Source organism: Haemaphysalis longicornis, unplaced genomic scaffold (assembly GCF_048455015.1).
Source record: "Haemaphysalis longicornis isolate Haplotype H1 unplaced genomic scaffold, Haemaphysalis longicornis Haplotype H1 scaffold_6, whole genome shotgun sequence".
In the NCBI taxonomy this organism is placed as follows: domain Eukaryota; kingdom Metazoa; phylum Arthropoda; class Arachnida; order Ixodida; family Ixodidae; genus Haemaphysalis; species Haemaphysalis longicornis.
Window position 1 is genome coordinate 64,109,649 of NW_027526407.1, and position 21,961 is coordinate 64,131,609.

A 21,961-nucleotide genomic window follows, 5' to 3' on the forward strand; every position below is an offset into this window, starting at 1 on the left:
ATGCCCATCCAACAACGCCACCGGTTGTGTTTTACAGAACCGAAACCGAAACCGAAACTTGTTTGCTTGCTCACCTTGGGCATCGTCCAATCACGGTGCCCGCTCCTCCCAACGTCACAGCTTTAGTTGGTGCGGCCGCCGCAAACCGCGCATGGTAGTTTTTCTTCTTTTACGCGCTTTGTAAAATAATTACCGATTTGTCAACTGAATAAACGATGAAAAGTGTGCTAATTTGAGCCAGTCTACGCAGTGCAAGCAAAAACGGGAGCTTGACAAATTCACTTCAGTGTCCCTTTAAGGGGGCACACTGACCTTAAACCCAGAATTTTTATTTTTACAGTTATGATGATGAAAATTGGAGGACGCATGGCAGTTTTTCATTTGGGTTGCAGATATAAATTTTGTTTTTGTGTAAAATGACTACATCCGAATTTATTCGGAATTTTATATTTCATTTTTTGACAGCCCTTGTAAAAGAACTGCTGGAGTGATGCAGCTGAACGCGGTGCCAGTGGACTGTGCACTAATCAAGGAGTGCAATCAGCCTAACAGCATCACTTTACCTGGTCTGTAGCAGGAGCTCGACCGTTTGAACTTTGGGCTTGGAAGGCAAAACCGGTTTTTCTGGCTCCCACCTTCCAAGCCCAAACTTCAAACGGTCGTAACTTCTGCTACAGACCAGGTAGAATGATATTGTTAGTCTTATTGCACTCCTGTATTTGTGCACAGTTCACTGATTCCCTGTTTAGCTGCATCACTCCAGCAGTTCTTTCACAAAAGCGGTCAGCAAATGAAATGTAAAATTCAGAATAAATTTGAATGTAGTTATTTTACGCAGAAACAAATTTTATATCTGCAATCAGAATGAAAAACTGCATGTGCCCTCCAATTTTTATCATCATAACTGTAAAAATAAAAATTCTATATTTAAGGTCAGTGTTCTCAAGGAACTTTTTTTTGTTTTAACCAATGTAATGGAGGCCGTCCTCCGGAAAAGCCCCATTAAAACTGAGCAACCTGGGGCACTATACAAACATGGAAAGTTTTAATGCTTTATCAGTAATTTATCGTGTGATGCGTAAGTGTTCAACGTTCATGAGTTCCAGAGTTGTCCCCTGTGTCCATTGGTTCCCGTTGGCATCCTTGACGGCTTCTGTTTCAATTCAAGGCAGTTTCCAAGAGATGAGGCCTTTGACATGGCTGTTGGGAACATCGACGTCAACACAGGCCACAAAATTGACAACTATGCCCCCAAAGATGGAAAGGTATGAAGGATTATTATGAATTCTGTGGAAGCCTCGAGCTTCGATTTCAGTCCTTCCAGCCCTGATTTTTTTTATTTCAAGCAAAACAACGTTTTCTGTGTGTTTTCTTAAATTTTAGGTCCCCATAAGCCCACAAACAAGAAAGAGCGCTGGTAGTGCAAGTATTAGCAGATATAACGATAAGGCAATTGGAACGTCTGGCAACTAAAAATTTTATATCAAGCAGAATCATTTTTTTTGCATGTTTTCTATACGTTATGACAACAGGAGCCTACAAACAAAAAATGAGGTTCGTGGTGCAGGTGTTTGAAGGTTTATTAGCTTGGGAATTAAACTAGGACCTCCGTTTTTTTTTTCAGCGTCGTCTGAATTTTGTCTGCAATGGAGCTTCTTCCTTGTAACGTACAGCTCCACTAAAACACCACAACTGTGACGTCTATTGCAATGGGCATCATTGAAGAACGATTCCCCAGAAAACTAGCAGTTTTAGCTTCATTCTCTTTGTGCTAGAAAAACTTTTGTGTGATGGCGTCAATTGACACCGTGTGGGCCGAAAGTGTTAGCACCAAGTTTTAACTTTAATTTACCCAGCATAGTGACGAAAGTCAGTACTCCGAATGATATCAAGAGGGGAGATGCGTTGTGGTCTAATAGCAGCGATGGTTTTGTGCTTTTTGTTTGATTAAACATTCGGTTAACTCTTTCGTTACCACGCCTATTCAAATCGATAACCGGTGATCGATGATTTATATTGCCTATTTTGACATGTTCTAGTCATTCCTCGTACACCTAATGCGGTCAGTGGTTAGTCTAGGCACTGCCCTTTTAGAATCAGTTTAAATTTTCCTGCTACGGCGACAATGAGATTTTTGACGCCGTTTTTTGCTGGCTGAGGTGCATGTGTCTTTGAGGAAGGGGGCGTGGCTGCTGCACTTGAGAAAAAAGGATGCAGGTCGTGGTTAGGCTGCATTACCATAGCATTTTTTTTGTTAAAAGGCTCCTGGCTAGTCAAATACCAAATATTGCGGTCAGCTTTGTAATCCGACAGCGTTGAGAGGTGATAATTACTTGAAAATGGCCCCAGCTATTCACTAATGATCTTTGGTTCGGACAAAGGGCAGCTTTATTCTCCCAAAGCTTATTTCTTATGGTCCCCCGCATGTCTAGCAAGTGTGCCTGACATTTTTAACCAGTTTCCAGCAGTTTCGGTTTCGTTTTCGCATTGCGAAACTCATATTTGGCACAGTTACCCAACTACAAGCTCATTTGCTGTGGCGCCTCCGTTGCCCGATACTGCTCCTCAAAACAAGCATGCCCCTCGCCCTTCCACTTTATCTACGCCTTGCTTCTGTAATAAGAGCTTCCGCGGGAAGTCAAACGATAACACCAAGTTGTCTGGTATCAGTTCAGATGAGGAGAACACTTCCAATTGGCCTTGAACATTGCCAGCTGTTCACCGGCCAGTTTCGGTTTCATACAAGGGTATTTCCGGAGGTCTAGTGTCGCTTCTTAATAGTACTGTCTATTCTGACAAAGTCTCCAACAGCCTTGTATTTGTTTCTTTTCGAAATTGTTAGGTGGCGCTGCTTGTAGTGCTAAACTCGCTTCACAGCCCGACGGCAGCTTGGTGAAAGCTTGCTGGGCATGATTCTAGCGCATCGTACCTTATTCCTGCAAGCAGGGCTACCATAGTGAGTCAGAACGTGATAATAAACCGCAAATGAAAGTTCTGACTGATAAGTGATCATCAAAACGTCAACAAGCATCCACCAAAGAGTTTAGTTCTCAACTCCAAGCGGATTTTTTCACATCACTTGCTTGCCTTCAATATTGTGCCGGTCATAATCATTGACAAGGTGTTTTTACATCACCTGGAGGCTAATTTGGGCCTTTAATAATGTCAGACGACCAGATTTCTTCTAGAGAACTATCCAAAATAGCAAAATTTGAAATATTGGTTGGGCTTCACCACATGGCACGGGCACCACGCGGGCTAACATTTTCTTTTATACCTGACAAATTGTACTGCGTAACTCAATTTTTTTTCTAGGACGGGTTTTTCGAATGTGTACCTATAAAATGTATATATTCTAGATTTTTTCTACTACTGGTGGTTTATTATATACAATTTACTTTTTTGTTATTTTGTTTGACGCGTGGACAAAAGTTTCGAATTCTATAATTTTTTTCAGAATCATTATTTAGGAAAACATTATTAAAACTGGTGTCGTTGGAAAGCACGTGGAATAATCCGCATTTTATGTCACTGCAATGTGTGCTTAACCAATATGTTAGCACAAAAAAAATGTTTTGTTAGACCCTTCAAAAATGGTCAATTTCCCGTGGTAATGAAAGAGTTAAAGCGCAGGGTTGTGCAGCCCATGGAATAAATGCCACGGAGGGCATTTATTAGTGGGAGTCAACTGTAAATGTGTTTTTACTCAACCTTGCTTTTTCAGGCACGGTTTTATGGTTCATCTAAGATCGAAAAAAAAAAAAAGTCTGTTTTCGCTCTCGTTTTAGGTGCTCAAGGCAAGACGTTCGTCCACTGACTCAAACGTTCAGAAAGCAAGGCCAAAGGGCAGTCCGGTCGAAGAGACGACTCCCAAGCGGCTCGGTGCGTTTCAAGTGGCCGAACGAAGAACGGTGACACCAGCCACTCCGAAAACTCCAGCGAGGTCACCTCACTGGCCGTCTAAGCCGCTCTCCTCTATGGAGAACATTGGTGAGTCGAGAAGCAAAATGCAACAGGCGTTGAAGCTGTTTTCTTGCCACAGGTTGTGCGTCCCAGGCCAGCGTGTTCTCTCCTATTTGAAGGGCAACATTAAAACAAATTAGAACCTTGTTTAGTTTGAAAAAAACAGCCTTTGGTGGCTAGCTCAGTTCCGTTCCAGCCACAAAGAGTGTTTTTTTTTAATTTTTAAACTACCTACATTTTGTGCTACACGATTTCACCGGTGGTTCGATAGAGGGAAACACTTGTTATGCGTGCATTAACCCTTTGAGGGTCGAACTTTTTTCGCCAAATGTGACCCCCGAGGGTCGATTTTTGTTATCGCTGATTTAAATTATTCGGATGAATCTATTTCGAGAAAAAATTATCGTAATTTTTTTTAGGGTGACCATGAAGTGACAAAAAAATCGTTTGTGTTGTTACACAAGGTTCGCACAGGTCCTTGAAAACCTTGAAAACCCTTGAATTTAGAAGTGTGAATTTCAAGTCCTGGAATTTTTAAAGGGTCCTTAAAAACCCTTGATTTTTCTGGAGATAACCAATGGCCCTATCTTTTCACAAAAATTTAAAGTGTTTGTCGTGAATTTTAGGTTTTAAAAATGTACAGAAACATTGTAACAATCAAGTTTCAGTGTATTGCGTGAAATTACGAGTTGTGGATTCTCATTGTTACGAGGCAACATTGGGAGCAGCACTCCTCAATACAATTCATGTCACGATACAATCCCGTGAAAGCTGGCTTCTGTTCTCTATTTTGCATGTTCCATCTAGTCTGTGGACGGCCTTTCATTGCATTTTTGCTGTGCCTCATACGCTCCATCTGCGTTTGCTTTTACGTGCAAATGGTAGACGTGTACACAGTTCATCCTGCCTTGCAGCAACACTTCCTCGATTTAATTTTAGCTGATACTCTGGCTGACAAAGCAGGAGATGCAGGCAACATTAACTAAGTTTTGAAATCAGACAGCCTCAGCAAAACACCAAGGAAAAGGAAAAACCTCTAAATATAAAACTGAAAAAAAAAAAAAAAAAAGCTGGGGGAGCATTCATGAACTTATAGCTCCTGTCTAAATGTGCAATAATGTTCTTAGGTACGAGGCAATATCAAAATTTTGCATTTTGTTGAAAAAGTTATAAATAATCCCAGATAAAACATAAGATGCGGACCTTGAAAATGTGTTTTCTGGTCCTTGAAAGTCTTTAAAAACCCTTGAATTTTTGCTTTTGAAGCCCTTACGAACCCTGTTACATACATGTGGTTTATTCATGAGTAACACAAGGAAAATTCTGAATAAAAATGAGAGAGTAACAAGCCGACACCTTTTGAGTGAATCGAAATCAGATAGACATCAGTTTCGCGGGTGCAAAAAGCGGGAAGCGCCCGGAGGACGATACCGAAACCAGTGTTGCGCGCGGACACGCGGCCGGATGCGCAAGCAGTAGACGGCACACCGCTCCTAAAAATACAAAAAAAGAAACGAGAAAAGAGCCTGATCAGTTTCGCAGGCGCCCTTGGTCTGTGGCAGATGCAAGAAGCGAGAGGCGCCCGGGTACCCGGTGGGCGATACCCAGCGCGGCCCCTCATTACCGGATGCGCAAGCAATGGCTGGCGCGCCGCCGAAGTAAATCATAAAAAAATAAAAAGAGCCATCGTAGCAAGAAAATAATTTGACGTATTTCTGCAGTGTGGCAGCACATGCCAAGCAAGAGAAGTTGGCGAAAAAGGCGAGCTCTCTAAACATACAAGCGATGACGTACATGTACGTTATTGACCATTTTGAAGGTGTTTGCAGAGGACGTACATGTACGTCCGTGACCCTGAAAGGGTTAACAGCACCTGAGCATTCAACTGATGTGATCCAACAAAACTACCATAAAATACTGATCAAGCACCCCCCTCCCATAATCTGAGTATTTCGAGTTTTTGCGCACTACCAAACATGTGCCTCCCCTGCCCCAACCGCCTGTTGATGGCCCAACCCAGTGAAACTGAAACTGCCGAGGAACACTTCTGATTGCGCTCGTGTCTAAACCAGAATGCAAATCCAAGAACACAGGGTAACTGTTAATTCCATACATGCTCACCATTCTGTTATTGTCATCTGACATAGCCGAAAAATGTGCTTGTGACTCTGTAACAACGGTGGTTCGTGACATTCATTTGTAATGAAAGCCAGAAGACACCAGAAGATTTCTGAGAAGCACCAAAGCCCTTTTGCTCTACTGTGGTTGCCCTCCGAACACGTCGCGAGTATACCTTGTTCAACATCACAAAAATAGACCAGACGATGGCTAGACTAAATTCTCTATCTACAGGACCAACAATGTGGTTGACAGGAACACCGTATGAATGGCTAACTCTGGTTGCGCCCAGAAGGGCTTCACAGTTTTCTTCATCTTTGCTAAAAATGTGTTTCTCTCCAATGTACCACATTTTTTTTTTCTTTTTCGGCGGGAGGGTTAACATTTACACGCCGCCATTTTGAATTACGGGGCAGTTCTGAACAAGGGACCCTTCCCCGAAATTCCCTGAACTATCCTCACCTTAAGGGGGGGGGGGGGGGGGGGTCGCTTGCACGCTATTTTACAGTAGAGGCCCACTACAATCATCTGGTTGTGTTTCTGAATGAGGATTTAGATCTGCAGCCACCAATCACACAAACATGATTGTGTCATGGCATAGGGAAATCACTGAAAAATGGCTGGGGATTCACCCTTGGCTGATAGTATGTCTTCTTTAATATCTTGCTTATTTATTTGAAGTTTGCGATAAAGTTGGTATCATTGTTATCGGGGCAAGGCAGTCCTTTTAATGAACCAAGCTTGTATTTGGTCTTCATGGCCTGCTCAGGTGAATTTATCGGTCAAACCATCATTTGGGGTTGAATTTTGCTGTTTTGCTCCCTCATTTTTGATATCACCGTTTAATGAATGTATTGAGTTTGTGTATTTTCAACAAATTGTCGCCTTTTGTTCTAGTTTACAGGAGGCCCCATTTTATTCGTAAATGCTTAAGTGGGCCTTGTATTTTTATGTTCCAAAGTAGATAATCAAGCTAGAACTGTTGTTACCCACGATGCACTATTTTATTGACGAGCCTCTTTCTTTTTCCCAGGTGTTGAAAGTGCAAAGCAGAGCAGCCCTTTGGAATCCCTCGAAGGAAGCCCTGAGAACGCTGAAGAGTCGCCCACTGTCAACAAACAGTCCGGGGCGTCGCCAAGGAGGTCTAGCCAGGTGGAAAATGTTTTCAAAGTAACGCCCAAGCCACCAGCCTTACGTAGCAGGTACTTGTTTGCAGTACTCTGTCGGATTTGGCGGGTGCGCCACTGCCTCTGTGGGCATGTTGGAAACCATGTAGTCACGACTTCTCTGTCTCTTCCTAAAATCTTGTGGCCATATTTATATTTGCCCGTTCATGTCTTATGGTGACAGCATTGTGTGTACAGACCATTTTGTAACGTTTAAAGGGACCCTGCAACATTCTCTGAGCAGTGCAAGTAAATTGGCATGATGTTTAGATTGCACTGCCAGGAATACCTGGGCCAAATATTACACGTGCACGTGAAGCGGTGAGCACACAAATCGCTCTGAAAGACGCGGAAAAACCAACCATGCTCTTTTCAATTTTCCCCATTGTGCATCCCTGGCATGGCCTAGACGACGTCATTGTGGCCATGGCTGTCCTATTGGCTGTCACTGGTCAACTCTGCGGCTTATTTCTCGCATTTCCTGGGACGATCCGCCGTCTTAGGCACTGTGTACGAACCTCTTCTATGCCTGAACCTGTATGCACAGTTTTGGTGTTCCTTTTGTGTTTTGAGTGACAAACTCAAAACTCCCCTTTCAACCAGACCACTCGACAAGAAACGTTTATTGCTGCAAAAACGCCCTACCAGACTGGGCGCATGCTTGCGAGCAGGCAGCCATGCCTGCTTTTTTGTGGCACAAGACTGGAAATAGGCCCCTTCTGGTTTCGGAGAAAAGAAGAAAGTTCCCGGGCCTGTCATATATAGAAGGCCGTCGAAGAGAATGCCGCGAGCCACGCCCCTCTCTAAGAGAGGGCGCACAGTTTTCGCTGCGTTGTCTGCAGTCGAGTTGAGAGGGGACAATTATGTGCGCGATTTCTCATCGCGCGTAGCCTTGGTGATAGTCAGCGGATTTTCATAAATCTTGTGGGAGGAGATCGCTGGGGGAACAAGACTTTACCCCAAAATACATTCCGAGTAGTCGATGGTGCTGGAGGGTCCTTTTAAACGTTTAACATCTTTCGTTCTATGGCTGACGTTTCAAGGATTTTTCTTGGCCGAAAACTTTCCAACATCTAGTGGAGGACAGCAGAAAGCGGGGTGCGATTTACAGTGTCGGTTTGCCCTTTGCCAGATGTGCTTTAAATTGTAACAGAAAGGCGCTTTGTGGGATCTGCAACGGTGGTGTGGAATGACTGAGACGGTCTGAAACAGAGCACAATGAGCTTTTATTAGAAGGAATGTTAGGTGCCCTCAGACAGTGCACCCGGTTTTGAGCGACAGCTCCCTTGGATTTTCACCTGGGTTCCACTCATAGATGGTGCTGCAATATGAGAGGGACACAGCTGGTATGAGAGAAAGCGTAACTTGGTGTTAGCTTGGTGAAGAAGCCTTGCGTCAACATCTACCTGGGCCTGTTTCAGTTATTGGCGAGCCTTATAGGCAATATGTTTGCATTGATAGAACCCATCTTTGCATGTTTCGCAGGTTTTTCTCAACACCGCCCGCTCCTCCCTCACCCAAGAAGAAGCTGACAGAATGGCAGCTGCAGCTGTCCGCGCCAAGCCATAGCCAAAGCCTAACGGCGGCCATCAGGCAGCCTCCACGGAGCAGTAACTCCCAGGGAAAATTCCAGTGGGGATCGAAATTTGGGCCGGAGGACAATACGCCGACAACGCCCGTCTCAAGGGCAGCATTGACCCCATTCAAGCGACTACGACTGAACCTGGCTTCACCGCCGAACAGGAAGAAAAATTCGTGTGTCCTCGGTTCAGCAGAGGAGAATGACAGTGAAATGCGCGCGTCAGATGATGCCGACAACGTCCTCAACCCTCTTGAGACATCGGATAAGCAGGACAACTCCCATCCTCCAAAGGACAGTTCAAAAGTTCTTGTTAAAGAGGACAAGAGCGCATTTAATAATAGCGCGGATGGCTTGCAGCCTACACGAAATTCTAAATCAATCTTTGATGAATTAGACAAAACGCCCCGCCCCGCTCCGAAAGTTGTCAAACCCGCATTTAAAAATCCCTTCGCCAGTGTGCCAAAGATGGCGGCCTGTGAAAGCGACCTCGTAGTTCCGGAGTCCGACGATGAAGATCCGATGCCGCCTTGTGCGAGAGATTCACGGACGCGAGAAAGTGGCGAGCAACCACCTACAAAAAAATTGACGGAGGGATCGTACGGCTTGGAAGACAGCTTCGACGAAAATCCGGAGTCGCCAATCCCAAGATGCAAATCCAACTATGATCCAGCCAGGGACGGAAAGAACTCTTCGCAAGGTCCACTGGACTTCCCGGATTCGTTGGATGACGGAGAGTCGCCGTGGCCGATTGTGAGAACGGCTGTAGGAGACGGACTGGAGTTGTCCACGAAGGAAGTGATTGAGGAAAGTGACGAGGATGACCTGATGGTCACGAGTGCAGTGATAGTCAAGAGACCCCTCGAGACCCCGAAGGGCTTGGCTTTCAAGCCCCGCATTCCGTCCAAGCCCAGCAAAAAAGGTGAGTGAGCTGTTACTGAATTACAGTACTTAAAATAGCGTATTTGCACGATTGTAGGTCGACTCAAACGTAGGTCGACTCCCTCACATTGCAGGTCGAAAAAAAAAAATAGACAACACACGAGCGCATTCCACAACCAGAATATATTACCCTATTTACCCAATTCCAAAGCACACCCGATATACGTGACAGAAAGAAAAAATATTCCGTTTGTACCTGAATCCAACGTGCAAATGATTTTAAGGCCTATTTCTGCCGAAACAAGATGTGTGTTAGAATTGGGTAAATATGGTAGTCAACTGACCCACAGCTCATCCTCGCTAGTGCCTTCACAGTGCTGCTGCTGCGGTCACAGCTTCTGCGATCCGACGGCCCATCATCGTCCAGTGTGAGCCCAGTAAGACCGTGATCCCAGTAAGAGCAGAAAAAAAGCATTGCGAAGGAGCGTTGGAAATAACTGCCACACGCAGTAGGTGGAGTCCAAGGTTTGCACAGGTCCTTTAAAACCTTGAAAACCCTTGAATTTAGAAGTGTAAATTTCAAGGCCTGGAAAGTCCTGGAATTTTTAAAGGGTCCTTGAAAACCCTTGATTTTTCTGGAGATAACCAATGGCCCTATCTTTTCACAAGAATTTAAAGTGTTCGTCGTGAATTTTAGGTGTTACAAATGTAAGGAAACTTTGTAACAATCAAGTTTCAGTGTATTGCGTGAAATTACGAGTTGTGGATTCTCATTATTATGAGGCAACATTGGGAGCAGCACTCCTCAATAGAATTCATGTCACGATACAATCTCGTGAAAGCCAGCTTCTGTTCTCTATCTTGCATGTTTGCTGTGCCTCATACGCTCCATCTGCGTTTGCTTTTACGTGCAAATGGTGGACGTGAACATAGTTCATCCTGCCTTGCAGCAACACTTGCTGAGTTAATTTCAGCTGATACTCTTGCTGACAAAGCAGTAGATGCAGGCAACATTAACTAAGTTTTTAAATCAAGCAGCCTCAGCAAAACACCAAGAAAAAAGAATAACCTCTAAATATAAACAATGAAAAAAAAAAAAAGCTGGGGAGCATTCATGGACCCATAGCGCCTATCTAAATGTGCATTAATATTCTTCGGTATTAGGCAATATCAAAATTTTGCATTTTGTTGAAAAAGTTACAAGTAAACCCAGATAAAACATAAGATGGGGACCTTGAAAATGTGTTTTCTGGTCCTTGAAAGTAGGGGTGTGCGAATAGTGAAATTTGATCTCGAATCAAATTCGAATCGAATAGTGCCGAATAGTGGACAAAAATGTCGAATATCGAATACCAAAGCTTTTTTTGGAAGAACAAGTAGGTTGGACACTAATAAACACATGCTCATGTCCTTGAGCTCTAAATAGTAAATACACTAAAAAGAATTGAAGAAATCACAAACTGTCATGTTAAAAATATTACAAATTATCCAAATCTCCAAGTAGTGAACGTGGTGTTTGCCCATCAAGTGATTCAAGAGCGGGCTTGTCGTGCTTGCCGGCGTCTTGAGCGCGGAGCCGCATTTCTTGCAGATAGCAGAGGACGGACTTGCCTTCTCGAAAAACTTCCAAAGTACACTTCTTTTTTCACCGTGGCTGTTCATGCTGAATGGCACGGCACGCGGACGTTACACAGGAGGAGAATCACGGGCGTGCGACGACCATGGCGACGACGGCGACGACCGTCAGATTGGCTATGGATAGGCGTCGAGAAAGGGTCTAGGACGGGTGATGATAGTGTGTTACAGCAAGGCCAGAATCACAAAAATTTAACAATACCATAATTATACGCTATTTTGCGGCTGCACAGTCGTGTGATAAAATTAATTAACAAAAGAAAAATGATATTTTACGTCCGAATATCAGGGGGGAAGCGTCAGTGTCATCGCCATCACAAAATGGCGTCGTCGTAGTAATTTGTTTTGTCCCGAGTGGGACGCATCATATTTGTTTCCAATGACCTGAAAACGGCAACGCACCTCATTATTACAAAAACCCGTATGTGAGGAACGTTTTCTGCACGCTAAACACTGCTGTGTCGCTCTTTCTTTCCGTGTACGCCAGTGACGCAAAAAAATCGAGGAACTATCCAATTACATGTCGGCAATGACGTCTCTGCGGGCGAAAAGGAGGGATATGTCCAAACCTCAAAGACAACTTTCCTGGCCGAAAACGGGTCGCTGGCAATTGTTTGACCAAAACCTTTCGACGTTAGGGTCAGTAAGGGCCACACTAATCTAGCCGCAACTTTGGCAGCGTTCCGAATATTCGTCACGTCGAATTATTCGAAAGTCCGAATGCTGGGTATTCGAAAGTCGAATCGAATTATTCGGGCAAGAAATATTCGAATCGAATTCGAAAATCGAATATTCGCACACCCCTACTTGAAAGTCCTTGAAAACCCTTGAATTTTTGCTTTTGAAGCCCGTACGAACCCTGGAGTCGAAATCAAACACGCAGTTACAACTATGCAGTTGCGTCCCCGATTTCTCACTTGGCTGGCCGCTGCCGGCGGTACACGTTTCAGTTTCGATTGCAGGTCAATCCCCCCAACTTCAGATTTTCGAATATGAAAAAATGGGTAGACCTACAATCGCGTAAACGCGGTATGATTTGTGGTGATTCAAGACACTCGCGCAAAAGATGAACAGTGCAGAAGGAGAGAGAGCATGTTCTTTAGTGGTACTGGTGAGGTTAGCTTAGAAAAGGCACCTAGCTTGGTACACCAGATGTATAAGGAAAAATTAATGATGAATGTGACGATGGTGCTACACTCAGGTACAAGTTAAGAACTGCAATAGCTCTTGCATTGCATCACTCCACCAAAGCGACAGCCCTGAATGCCAGCGCGTGTGTGCGTTTTGAAAGGAGATTGCACTTATATGCATGAAAGCGCCTGCTTTTCCTCATGTACAGTAGAACCCCGCTGTTATGTTCCTCAGTGCTGCGTTTTCCCGGCTGATACGTTGTCTTTCTCTAGTCCCGGTGCAACTTACACAGAGTCCCATGTATTAAAATCCTAACTGTTGCATCGTGGCTCAGAGTACGTTCCCGGATCATTCGTTGCAATCTGACACTCCGAACCCGCCCGGGCAACATGCGCGGACGGCCATTTTGACATTTGATGAGCCTTGGCTAAGCTTGGCTACGGAACTGACTGCATGAACCGCACGTAGGTGCAATTCATTACCGCTAGATGGCCTTATGTTACTCTATTCTATCACCATCATCACTGTGCTTACAACGGAAGTTTCACTTCGGAAGGCCGGAAGTGCGTGCTTGCCATAAAAGCACCACCGCATGAGTAAAGAGAGAGAGAGAAAACTTTATTTGGAGCAGATGGGTAAAGGAGACGGGGTGGCCACCTGGCTGGTGGCGACTAAAACAGCTCATTCAACCAAGAGCTCTTGGGTGGCCAGGTCAGAGCTGCCCATTGCATCCTCCCACTGCTTACTGCTGGTGATCATTGGGGGAAAGGATCTTAAGGGCATTCGCGCATGCAATGGGTGAGTGATGCATACAGGGGTGAGACAGCTGCGCATATTGCAACTTTTTGATACAATTCCATTTTCCTGCGCCAAGCTGCTCCAAAAGCACGGAAATGGCGAAAATTGCGCCAAACTGCTCCAGAAGAGCCTCAACGGCACGGGTTTTGATGCTCATGTCAATTTCGGCAGGGACGAAAGCCTCCCGCATCCCAGTCACCGCTTTTATCGTCGGTCAATCGCAAACACAGAAATGGCACAAATAGAAAGACTGAAACGAAGCAAGCGATAGCTTCTAAAACTCTATTCGCTTTCCGTCCGGGTTCGCTGAAACGGCTTTCTCGATTAGGCATCGCTGTGGCAACAAACATGGCCGCCACCTGATCTGGCTGCTACCAATGCGCTCAGTGCGCATCGCTGATAGTTTCCCTCATTTATTTTGCACTATCAGCTGGGTTCCAGTCTATTCATTCTATCTGTTGTGGCTCTGAACAGGGATGTTAATGCGGGGATATGGTTTGAGATTGGTGCCAGATTACGGGAAGTTGCGCGGCTCGAAAAAAAGTTCATTGAAATGTGGGGCCTACGACTTCGGCGTGGTTTGTCCTTGAGTGCGAAACGCGGTGCGCGCGTCTATAATCCAGTTCGTGAAGTGAATTTTTTTGGCTCGTTGTGGTGTTATAAAATGCTGAGGTGCTGCTGTGCTTCGAAGCGCGATCGCGAGCCTCGGTGATGGAACGGTCGACACGAAAGTTGCGGGCTGTGCTGCGGCGCCGTGACCTGTTCAGGCTGCGCCCAATAGCTGCAGGACTACACGGTTGCCATAGAACGCGACTATAACACTTGATGTATGCAAAGTGAAATTTAATGCCAAAATCTAGGTGGCTAAACAGTAACGCTGCTCAAATGACCATAGGGTGAACCTGCGCCCTGGGGACTGGAAAGGGTAGGCTGGTCGGGCTATGGGACCGTTAGCTCGAAGTTGCTCAACTGTTGCCGTGACTACAGTCGTTCATACAACGCAGCCTAGGATTACAAAAATAATAATCTTAGCATTAAAACGGCAAAAAAATGCCACAATTGCGGAGCCCTTAAATTTAAAAAGAGTTTTAGCAGTCCGTCTGTTCCGTCGTGTACGTAGTTACCTTGCTGACCAGGACTCGTCTGGGCACTTGGGCATTCGTAGCAGTAGGGGGATTAGTTCCGCGGGCCTGCCTTCGCCTTGTCCGCGCCTCCTCGCCCTTCCGCGCGCGCAGGCACAGACCGGTCCTGGTCAACCCGGTAACAAAGTAACCAACAGAACAGACGGACTGCTAAAACTCTCTAATGTTAACGGCAGTTTTGTTGTCAGTGTTGCGTGCAGCCGCAACACAATGCTATTTCAGGTAAGGCTGTTTCAGTGTTCTGTGTATTCAGAACTGATTGAAATGTGCACTTGACCCTGCAAATTGCTGAAATAGTGATTTTTTAAGCTTACAAGACGATGTATTAATTGTCCCTAACTGCTCCAAATCAAGATTCTTCTGCTCCAAAATCGAAATTTTGCTGCTCCGAAAACTGCTCCCAAATCTGTTTGGGCTGTCTCACCCCTGTGCATACGCACCACAAAGGGGACATTCAGGAGAGGGGAATTCTGACGGCACGCGCTCTCGCCGTCATCGTGCGCTTCAAGCTTTGAGAACACCGTTGAACTTGCAACTGCGGACTTTGTCGTGCCTTGATGGGGTTGCGAAAACGGGAGGCACTTTCCCTTCAGGAAAAGCTTGACGTACTAAACGCAGTAGACAAGCGGCCCGCGCGGAAGAGAGTCGACATCGCTAGGGACCTTGCATTGCCACGCGTGGTGTTTTCCAGCGATCGCAAAAAGAGGAAGTCCTACATGCTCGAGTTTTTTTGAGGTTCAAAAGCCAAAGTTGGAGGGATACATGGTTGCTAGTCAAAGCTACACCGTTTTCGTTCATTTTCGAAGGTTTCCCCACGGCGTTTTCCTGGTTGTCACATTTTGTTTTCTCATCCCGGTGAAAAACGTATGCACGGGGCTCCACTGTACTTTGCTGTAGCTGCAGTAGCTTATAAGCAGATTTAGCCTGAAAAATCACTGAAACCACTCGCGTCATCAAAATACTCAGGATAAGGTGCGCTTTGTGCCGCGCAAAGGAATAGTCGGATGCAGTGATGAGGCACAGGGGCAACTTATGTTGTCGTTGTATTTGAGTGTATGATACGATGAAGTGCATGCGTATGAAACCTTGTTTTTAGAGACTCCGACCAAGTCTTCTACTGAGTGACAGAAGTACGTGCAAACTTATGACTTTATTTGTTGCATACATTTGTGTAGCAGCAGCAGCAGCAGTGGCTGATCTAGAAAAAGCGAAGACAATGGTGTTGTATGAATGGGACCCTTGTTGATAGCAACTGGTGTCCAAACTTGGTACGAGAACTTGCAGTTTTTTTTTTTTTTTTTTTTTTTCCCTGAAGATTTCAGACATTGCAGCATCTATACGATCAAATCATTTGACAGGTGCGTTGAGGCAGGAAGTGGCAGTTTGGAAAGGTGGTGGGGGAGCAGGGGAGGCAGATCTACTACTGTAACGTGTCTGCGATTCTTCGTCTGCCTCCCACTTCCACCCTCACCCACTGTTTTGGCTCATTATCACTGATCGTTGTCCTTATTACCTCCCCATATCCAAAATTATTAATTACCTTAATTAATTAATTATTAATCACCTTAATCTCTGTCACCGAATGTCTGTCGGTAAATACTTAGTGCACCCGTGGTGGCTCAGTGGCCAGGCGTTGTGCTGCTGAGCCCAAGGACGCGAGCTCGATTCCTGGTCGTGGCAGCTGCTTTTATGATGGAGGCGAAAAGTGGAAACAGCTGTGTGCCAGGATTTTGGCGCTTGTTGAGGATCGCCTGGTGGTCAGAATTAATCTGGAGTCCTCCACTATGATGTGCCTCACAGCCCACGTGTAGCGTCAGATCGTTAGACCCCACAATCGGATCTGAAATGTTTAGGGCAAGAACATTAGCCGTGCCACTTCCGAAAAACCCATTCTGCGTGTGAAGCCAAAGTGAGCGCGAGAGTCCTGGGCCAGCAAGAAAGAGGAGCACGCATTCTTCTTGCCGGCAGAAACGTTCCATGCACTGCGGGGCACCGCTTTGATTGGTGTTCACTTGCTGCTGTATGTGCAGTGCATGAAAGCGGTGATGTTGGCATGTGCGTGGATGAAGTCAGACCGCCATTAGATTGTGCGGCTGAACACAGCGCGAAACTCTGTTCGCGTAAAAAAAATTAAGCGCCGTTTCACCCTGAATGCAAGAATTTAATACCTCTTCGCATCGTGTTACTAACGTTTCACTCAACCTACCCATTTATGTATGGCTAGTGTAATTTATTTTGTCATAACTGTCTAGCCACGACGAGTGTTGGCTTAATGCCACTTCAATTTTTGCACAGAATTTTAATTTATCGTTGTTACGCTATTCTATCAGATATTCCCTTTAACCTTTTTTTTTTGTTTTGTTTTTTCAGAAAGATGGTTATAAGTAGCATGAGCAGCAAGAGCTTGTACAAACATACTACACTGGTAGCCTCGCAAAAATGCAAAGAGGGGGGGGGGGGGGGGGGGGGGTAGAGGCAGACGGGCACTATGATTGGGTGCAAAACAAAACCAGTTACCACAGCCGAACGGCTGTTTGTAACTGGTTTAGCTGTTGCATTTTTCCCCCAGCTTGTAAGCACAGCCGGCTTATTTGGAAGACTTGAGCTAACTGGCTGAACTTCACAGGCCTCCTAAGATTCGCAGTGCTGTGCGTACACTGTGGTGTGTCTCATATCTGCCGGCAAAATAAGTGCCAAACCGTCAACCCTTGGCCGCCCAGGTTTATGGAATATATTATGACACACTCATTATCATCATCGTGCTGCCAACATGGTAGCAGGACAGTAAGTGAGATCGTCAGCCTACTCCCCATAAGAGAGAATACAAAGTCGTGAAAACCATGACTCATGAATCGAGTCCCTTTCATGAGTCATGAAAAGGACTTGATGCTTTGTCTTCCTCTGTTCAGTTGAAAAAAAGAACGAATTGAGTGCAGCTTGTGTTTGCATGTGTGAAGATATAACCTTGGTGTACATTTTTGAAGATATCGCCTTGCTGTACACTTTCAGTAGTTCATTTTCCAGGGGGAATCCGAAAAATAGGCACCCAGTTGGAGTCTGGCAAATTTGGTGAGTGTAAAGCACAAATGCTACATGGTTCAGTTGCAGCATCAGCACCTGCAGTAAGTGGTAGAAGCGCAAAGCTGCATGGGTCCGTCGTCTGCTTCTTCCGGCACTTCCAGTTCGCGAGCTCTCCTGGTTTTCCGTCTGCCGCCGGCTTTCGCAGGCGTGCGTGTGTGCTGTTTATTTGTCGCGAAGTGCTTACCTTTCAGGGAAGCCTCTGGTAGCATCCATCATTGTTATTCGTTGAAGGCCCGATGTGCAAGCGTTTTCTTTTGGTGGAACAAACACGAACACACATACGTCAAAGCAGTCTGTGGATGGAAGGCCAGGAGAGCTCTGGAACCGTAAGTGGAGGAAGCAGATGACGTGCCCATGAGCCTTTGCGTTTCTACCGCTTAACTATGTCTGTTGAAAAGGAGGAATCGAGCTCCATTTTGTGCAGCAAGCATTTCAACTGTAGCACAGTGCAAGTTCATCTGCAGTAATCCCGTGTTATAATAGTTGTAAACTGTGTTATAAGTAATGCTTCGGTAAGAGCTGAGGTGATTAGCGTGATTTGCTGAGGTGATTTACTTCAAATGAAGCGATTTCGTTGTAACGAGGGCTTACTGTACGATGCCAGCCGCATGGTGCTGGAAGTGTCCTCGGACAAGCTGCACAAGTTCTGCATCCTAGCGTGGTGTTCAAGCTTGATGCCCGAGTTTGACGCCCGTGTGAAATTCAGTGCGAATAAGCTGGTGGCCAACCAAATTACAGTCTTCTTTTTCTGGTGAAATTATAAAATTATGTAATCCATGTGGACGAAGCAGGCAGTAGATGCCTCTTGGGTTTGTACTTCCCGTCTTGTCATGGACGTGTTCTAAAATGAACATGAAGGTTCGTGGATTTTCTGCAGCTCCAACGGTGCAAAGGCGCGTCGGCCTGTCCAAGTCTTCCAAGCTGAAGAGAGACCGGAAGCAGCCAAGTCTCTTGGAAAGCCTCGCCATGTTCCAGTTCAAGAAATCCAGCCTCTGAAGCACAAGTTTTGCATTTGTATAAAGCATGAATTGCATAGACCTTTCACCGGGAAGAACCCATCTGTGAATAAAAAGTTTTTATGTATGACTGTGTGCTGTTAGGTCATTTATTATGCATTGGGGGTCCTGGATAAAACCCTGTTTGGAGGCATTAAGCGAGCAAGCCACATTTAGTTCAGTAGCTCATCATTTAAAAGTCTGTAGGCAAAAAGTAGTGGCACAGTCTCGAACAGCATATATCTGTAGTGACAGCCAGCCAACAATCGAAGCCAGATCTGGTTTAGTTGAAGGAGTGCTGTTCAAGTTAAAAGACTTCTAAATTGGCGATTTCTGTGTATAGAGACCAATGTCAGTAAATGTGTTCAATTATGGGGGCAAGTTCTGTCAAAGAAACGGCAATTGCATCCAGCCTTCAGGATGCAGGAGACATGCTGGGACTGGTGGCCTACGCAGATGTAAAGAAGGCTTAGATGGATAATTCAAGTAGTACATAGGCCTGTGGCTTCCGTGGCGGTCCAAGGGTCTATGACGGCTGTACCGGGGTTGGAGGCCATACCAGGGGGCCTGCAAGGATGTACCAGGACCGGGCTGTTGTGTGGGTGGCTTTATTGCACGTGTGGCTTCGGCAGCAGCCCAAGCTCCACAGGTAAAAAATGTTTCTGGCTGGACAGCCTGAAGTAAGCAACTCGGGCTTGTCAGGCGACCGGCTTCTGATTGGGAGTGAACCTGCCGATTGCCGCTGTAACAACATGCTCCTGTTGGCCAAGCCTGTTTTGAGAGCGTTGACCAGCTTGATGTCGTGGGCCGGTTCACGGTTGAATAGAACCCCGCAGGCATCTAGACCTAAGGAGGCGTTCATGAAGAGCGCGTCTGGAATTCGCAACAGCTACAACACCCCGGTCGCTGTTGGCTCGGCGTCTGCTGCCAAGTCGACTGTCGGCGGTAACGTAGGGTCCGTCAGGGGTGCCCGGTAAGGTGCTACGTGCTTGGGCATGCCCTGCTGGTTCAAATTCTCAATCTAAGGGATCGGCAGGCGCGGTTGGAGTCTAGACGGCCGGTTGCGTTTGAACGGCATGGAACCCCAGCGCTGCGGGCGGTGTGTGGGAGCGAAACGAACGCTGGCTGCATTGGAGCTGGGTGGCAGCGTCTGTGCCAATGACTGCTTCAGCGGTGGGCTGACAAGCTGATCGGCTGGTAGGGGCGAGTATTTTGAAGGTCCATATCCGGCGTGGGGTGACATTAGGTTATCTGGGAACAGCAGGTTCTATGAATATGGGATGGCTTTTGACGGACTGTCCTACCCTCGTCGCAGGGATTTCCGCTAAATATTAGTCAGTCCGGTCAGTAGATTTTTGCGCTGCAGAACCCGCCGTCCGTGCTAGCTGCACTTTCCAACGATCGAACGCGGCTTGTGCATAGCACGTGATGACAATGGTGTCACGCGACCTTGCACGCGGCTGCGTGGCCGCTGATTAGCGTGCTGCCAGTCTTTTGAAAACGCACTGAAGTTGCATGTTTAGTGTGTCAAGAAATGCATGACTGTGCTGGCGAAAGTGCCATTTGACACTTGTCACGTACGCTTCTTGACACAAGGTTCATTTACTGCGGCGCTGTTTAAAGCTCTCCTTCTCATTAGTATGAAACTCTATGCTCCCTCTCTCTCTTTATGATGATACCCTCAACGAGCTTGACACATGCCCTCAAAAGGGGATGAAAAAACTTAAATGTCGTAACAGGTTATATATATGTCCTTTTTTTTTCGTTCTGTTTTTATCTCGCCCGTCTTCCGCGCATGGTTCTTACCCCAGCTAACAGTTCCTTTGTGGGCAGGCTCCACAGCAATACAAAGTAGTAATGTGGGAAAGCAAGCCAGTTTGCTTGCGCTCGTTTAAAGTTGGCTTCACTACTACACGTATGCATTGCGGGGAAAGCAGGTTCTTAAGGGCAATACGAGAAGCATCAAAATATTAAGACCCTGAGGCCTATATTGATGTAAGTGCCAGACGTTACATTACAGAAGCACGATTTTCTGATGGAAATATCCATAGAATACCTACATTAAAAAGACTGATCACTGCATCTTGAACTTGAGGCATTGAATACGGCAGATGACATCAGGTTATTTATTTAAATGCTAATGGGAGAGGGGACCTTTGGGTTGTCAAAACTGAGTGCATGTTTCTGCCTGAAATTTTTATTGAGGAAGGCACAAATTTGATACAAGCCAAAAGCAATTAAGCATTTGTGAAGGCATAAGCCCATTTTGCTAGCTTGGAGTCAAAAGCGCTTCCAGTCAATAGGGTGAATTAAGAGAATTCAGTAAGCTGTGAATATGAATAAGGCCCGAGGACCGGTGTAACGAGTGGTGTGAATTATAAAAACATGCGATTGGAGTGTGTCCAAATTTGTCATTGTTGAAACCTGCACAGCAGCTTCCTACAAGAGTTTTCTACAAGCTTGAATGTTACACCACACAACGCATACACTTCTGCGTATGCCGAAGTCACCAGTCAAAATTGACGGCTTTGAAACTAATAGCGCTCAAAAGAGCTCGCTGCAGTCAACCAATGGCGCAGATAGTTGCGAGTGATGTCAAAGTTATGTGCACATGGCTTTGCCGACAGCACAGTTTGCAAGAAGTGAAAGGCAGTGTAGGCAGTGTTCTGCAATAGAAGTAAAACTTGCATGCATTGTGTAGTGAGCTCTTCAGGAGAGGTCAAAAAGCAGGCATTATCACTGTCTCCACTGGGCAGCCTACCATTGGAACTAATGCTGTCACAGCAGGCACCATGAAGGGTCTCGTTCAAATCTGCTTCGGATAGCTTGGTCACTCTCCAATGGAGATGCTGCCCTACATATAGCACAACCCTTCAATACTGTATTGCCGAGTATTTGAGCTGGTATTTTTGGCCGATTCCCCTAAGCATGTATGCACCACTTTCTATGGGCCACCATCCTTGGCCAGCCACCAAGGATGGTGTCAGGTCAAGCCAAAGACCCCGTTGGGGAGTGGCCAAGTTCCGCAGGCACATGGGATGTGGCATAATAGAAGGAATGGGTCTAGGAAGTGTGCCCTAAACTGCAGTTTTGGAAGCCAGCTGGAAGGGGCAATACGGACGAAATGAAACCTCGTTGAGTTTGGAAGTCCACTCAAGTCCACTTTAGCCCTGAAAAAAACCTCTCTGCATCTGAGCGACACAATGGAGGCCAGCGTTAAGACATCACTAGCGTTAAAGTGGTACAGTGAAATTGAACTGGAGGAACCACTGCAATTGCAGGCATTCTTGGCAGTGGCTTCAGCCGGCAGCCACAAATTCCACAAAGAAGTTGCTGTTACACAAGTGCTGGGCAAGGGACTAGAGAGTCTCAACTGCTTTATCTATGTCTGCTACTAGGACTGAAGTTTGCGTCAAAATCTGCATCATTGTTATTTGAACAAAGCAGTGTTGAATGAACCAAACCATAGCG

At 45.8% G+C, this 21,961-nt stretch overlaps 1 protein-coding gene across 1 annotated transcript in view; it reads left to right on the plus strand.

Annotated features, from left to right (window-relative positions):
- Positions 1 to 18,555, plus strand: part of Tos (Exonuclease tos) — a 31,685-nt gene extending 13,130 nt beyond the window's left edge. The window contains exons 7-11 of the mRNA XM_077674606.1: positions 1,169 to 1,265; positions 3,789 to 3,990; positions 7,115 to 7,283; positions 8,733 to 9,748; positions 18,373 to 18,555. Of these exons, the coding sequence (XP_077530732.1) occupies positions 1,169 to 1,265; positions 3,789 to 3,990; positions 7,115 to 7,283; positions 8,733 to 9,748; positions 18,373 to 18,491 (1,603 nt within the window). The 3' untranslated portion in view covers positions 18,492 to 18,555. The remainder of the gene's footprint in view (positions 1 to 1,168; positions 1,266 to 3,788; positions 3,991 to 7,114; positions 7,284 to 8,732; positions 9,749 to 18,372) is intronic.
- Positions 18,556 to 21,961: the final 3,406 nt, after the last annotated feature.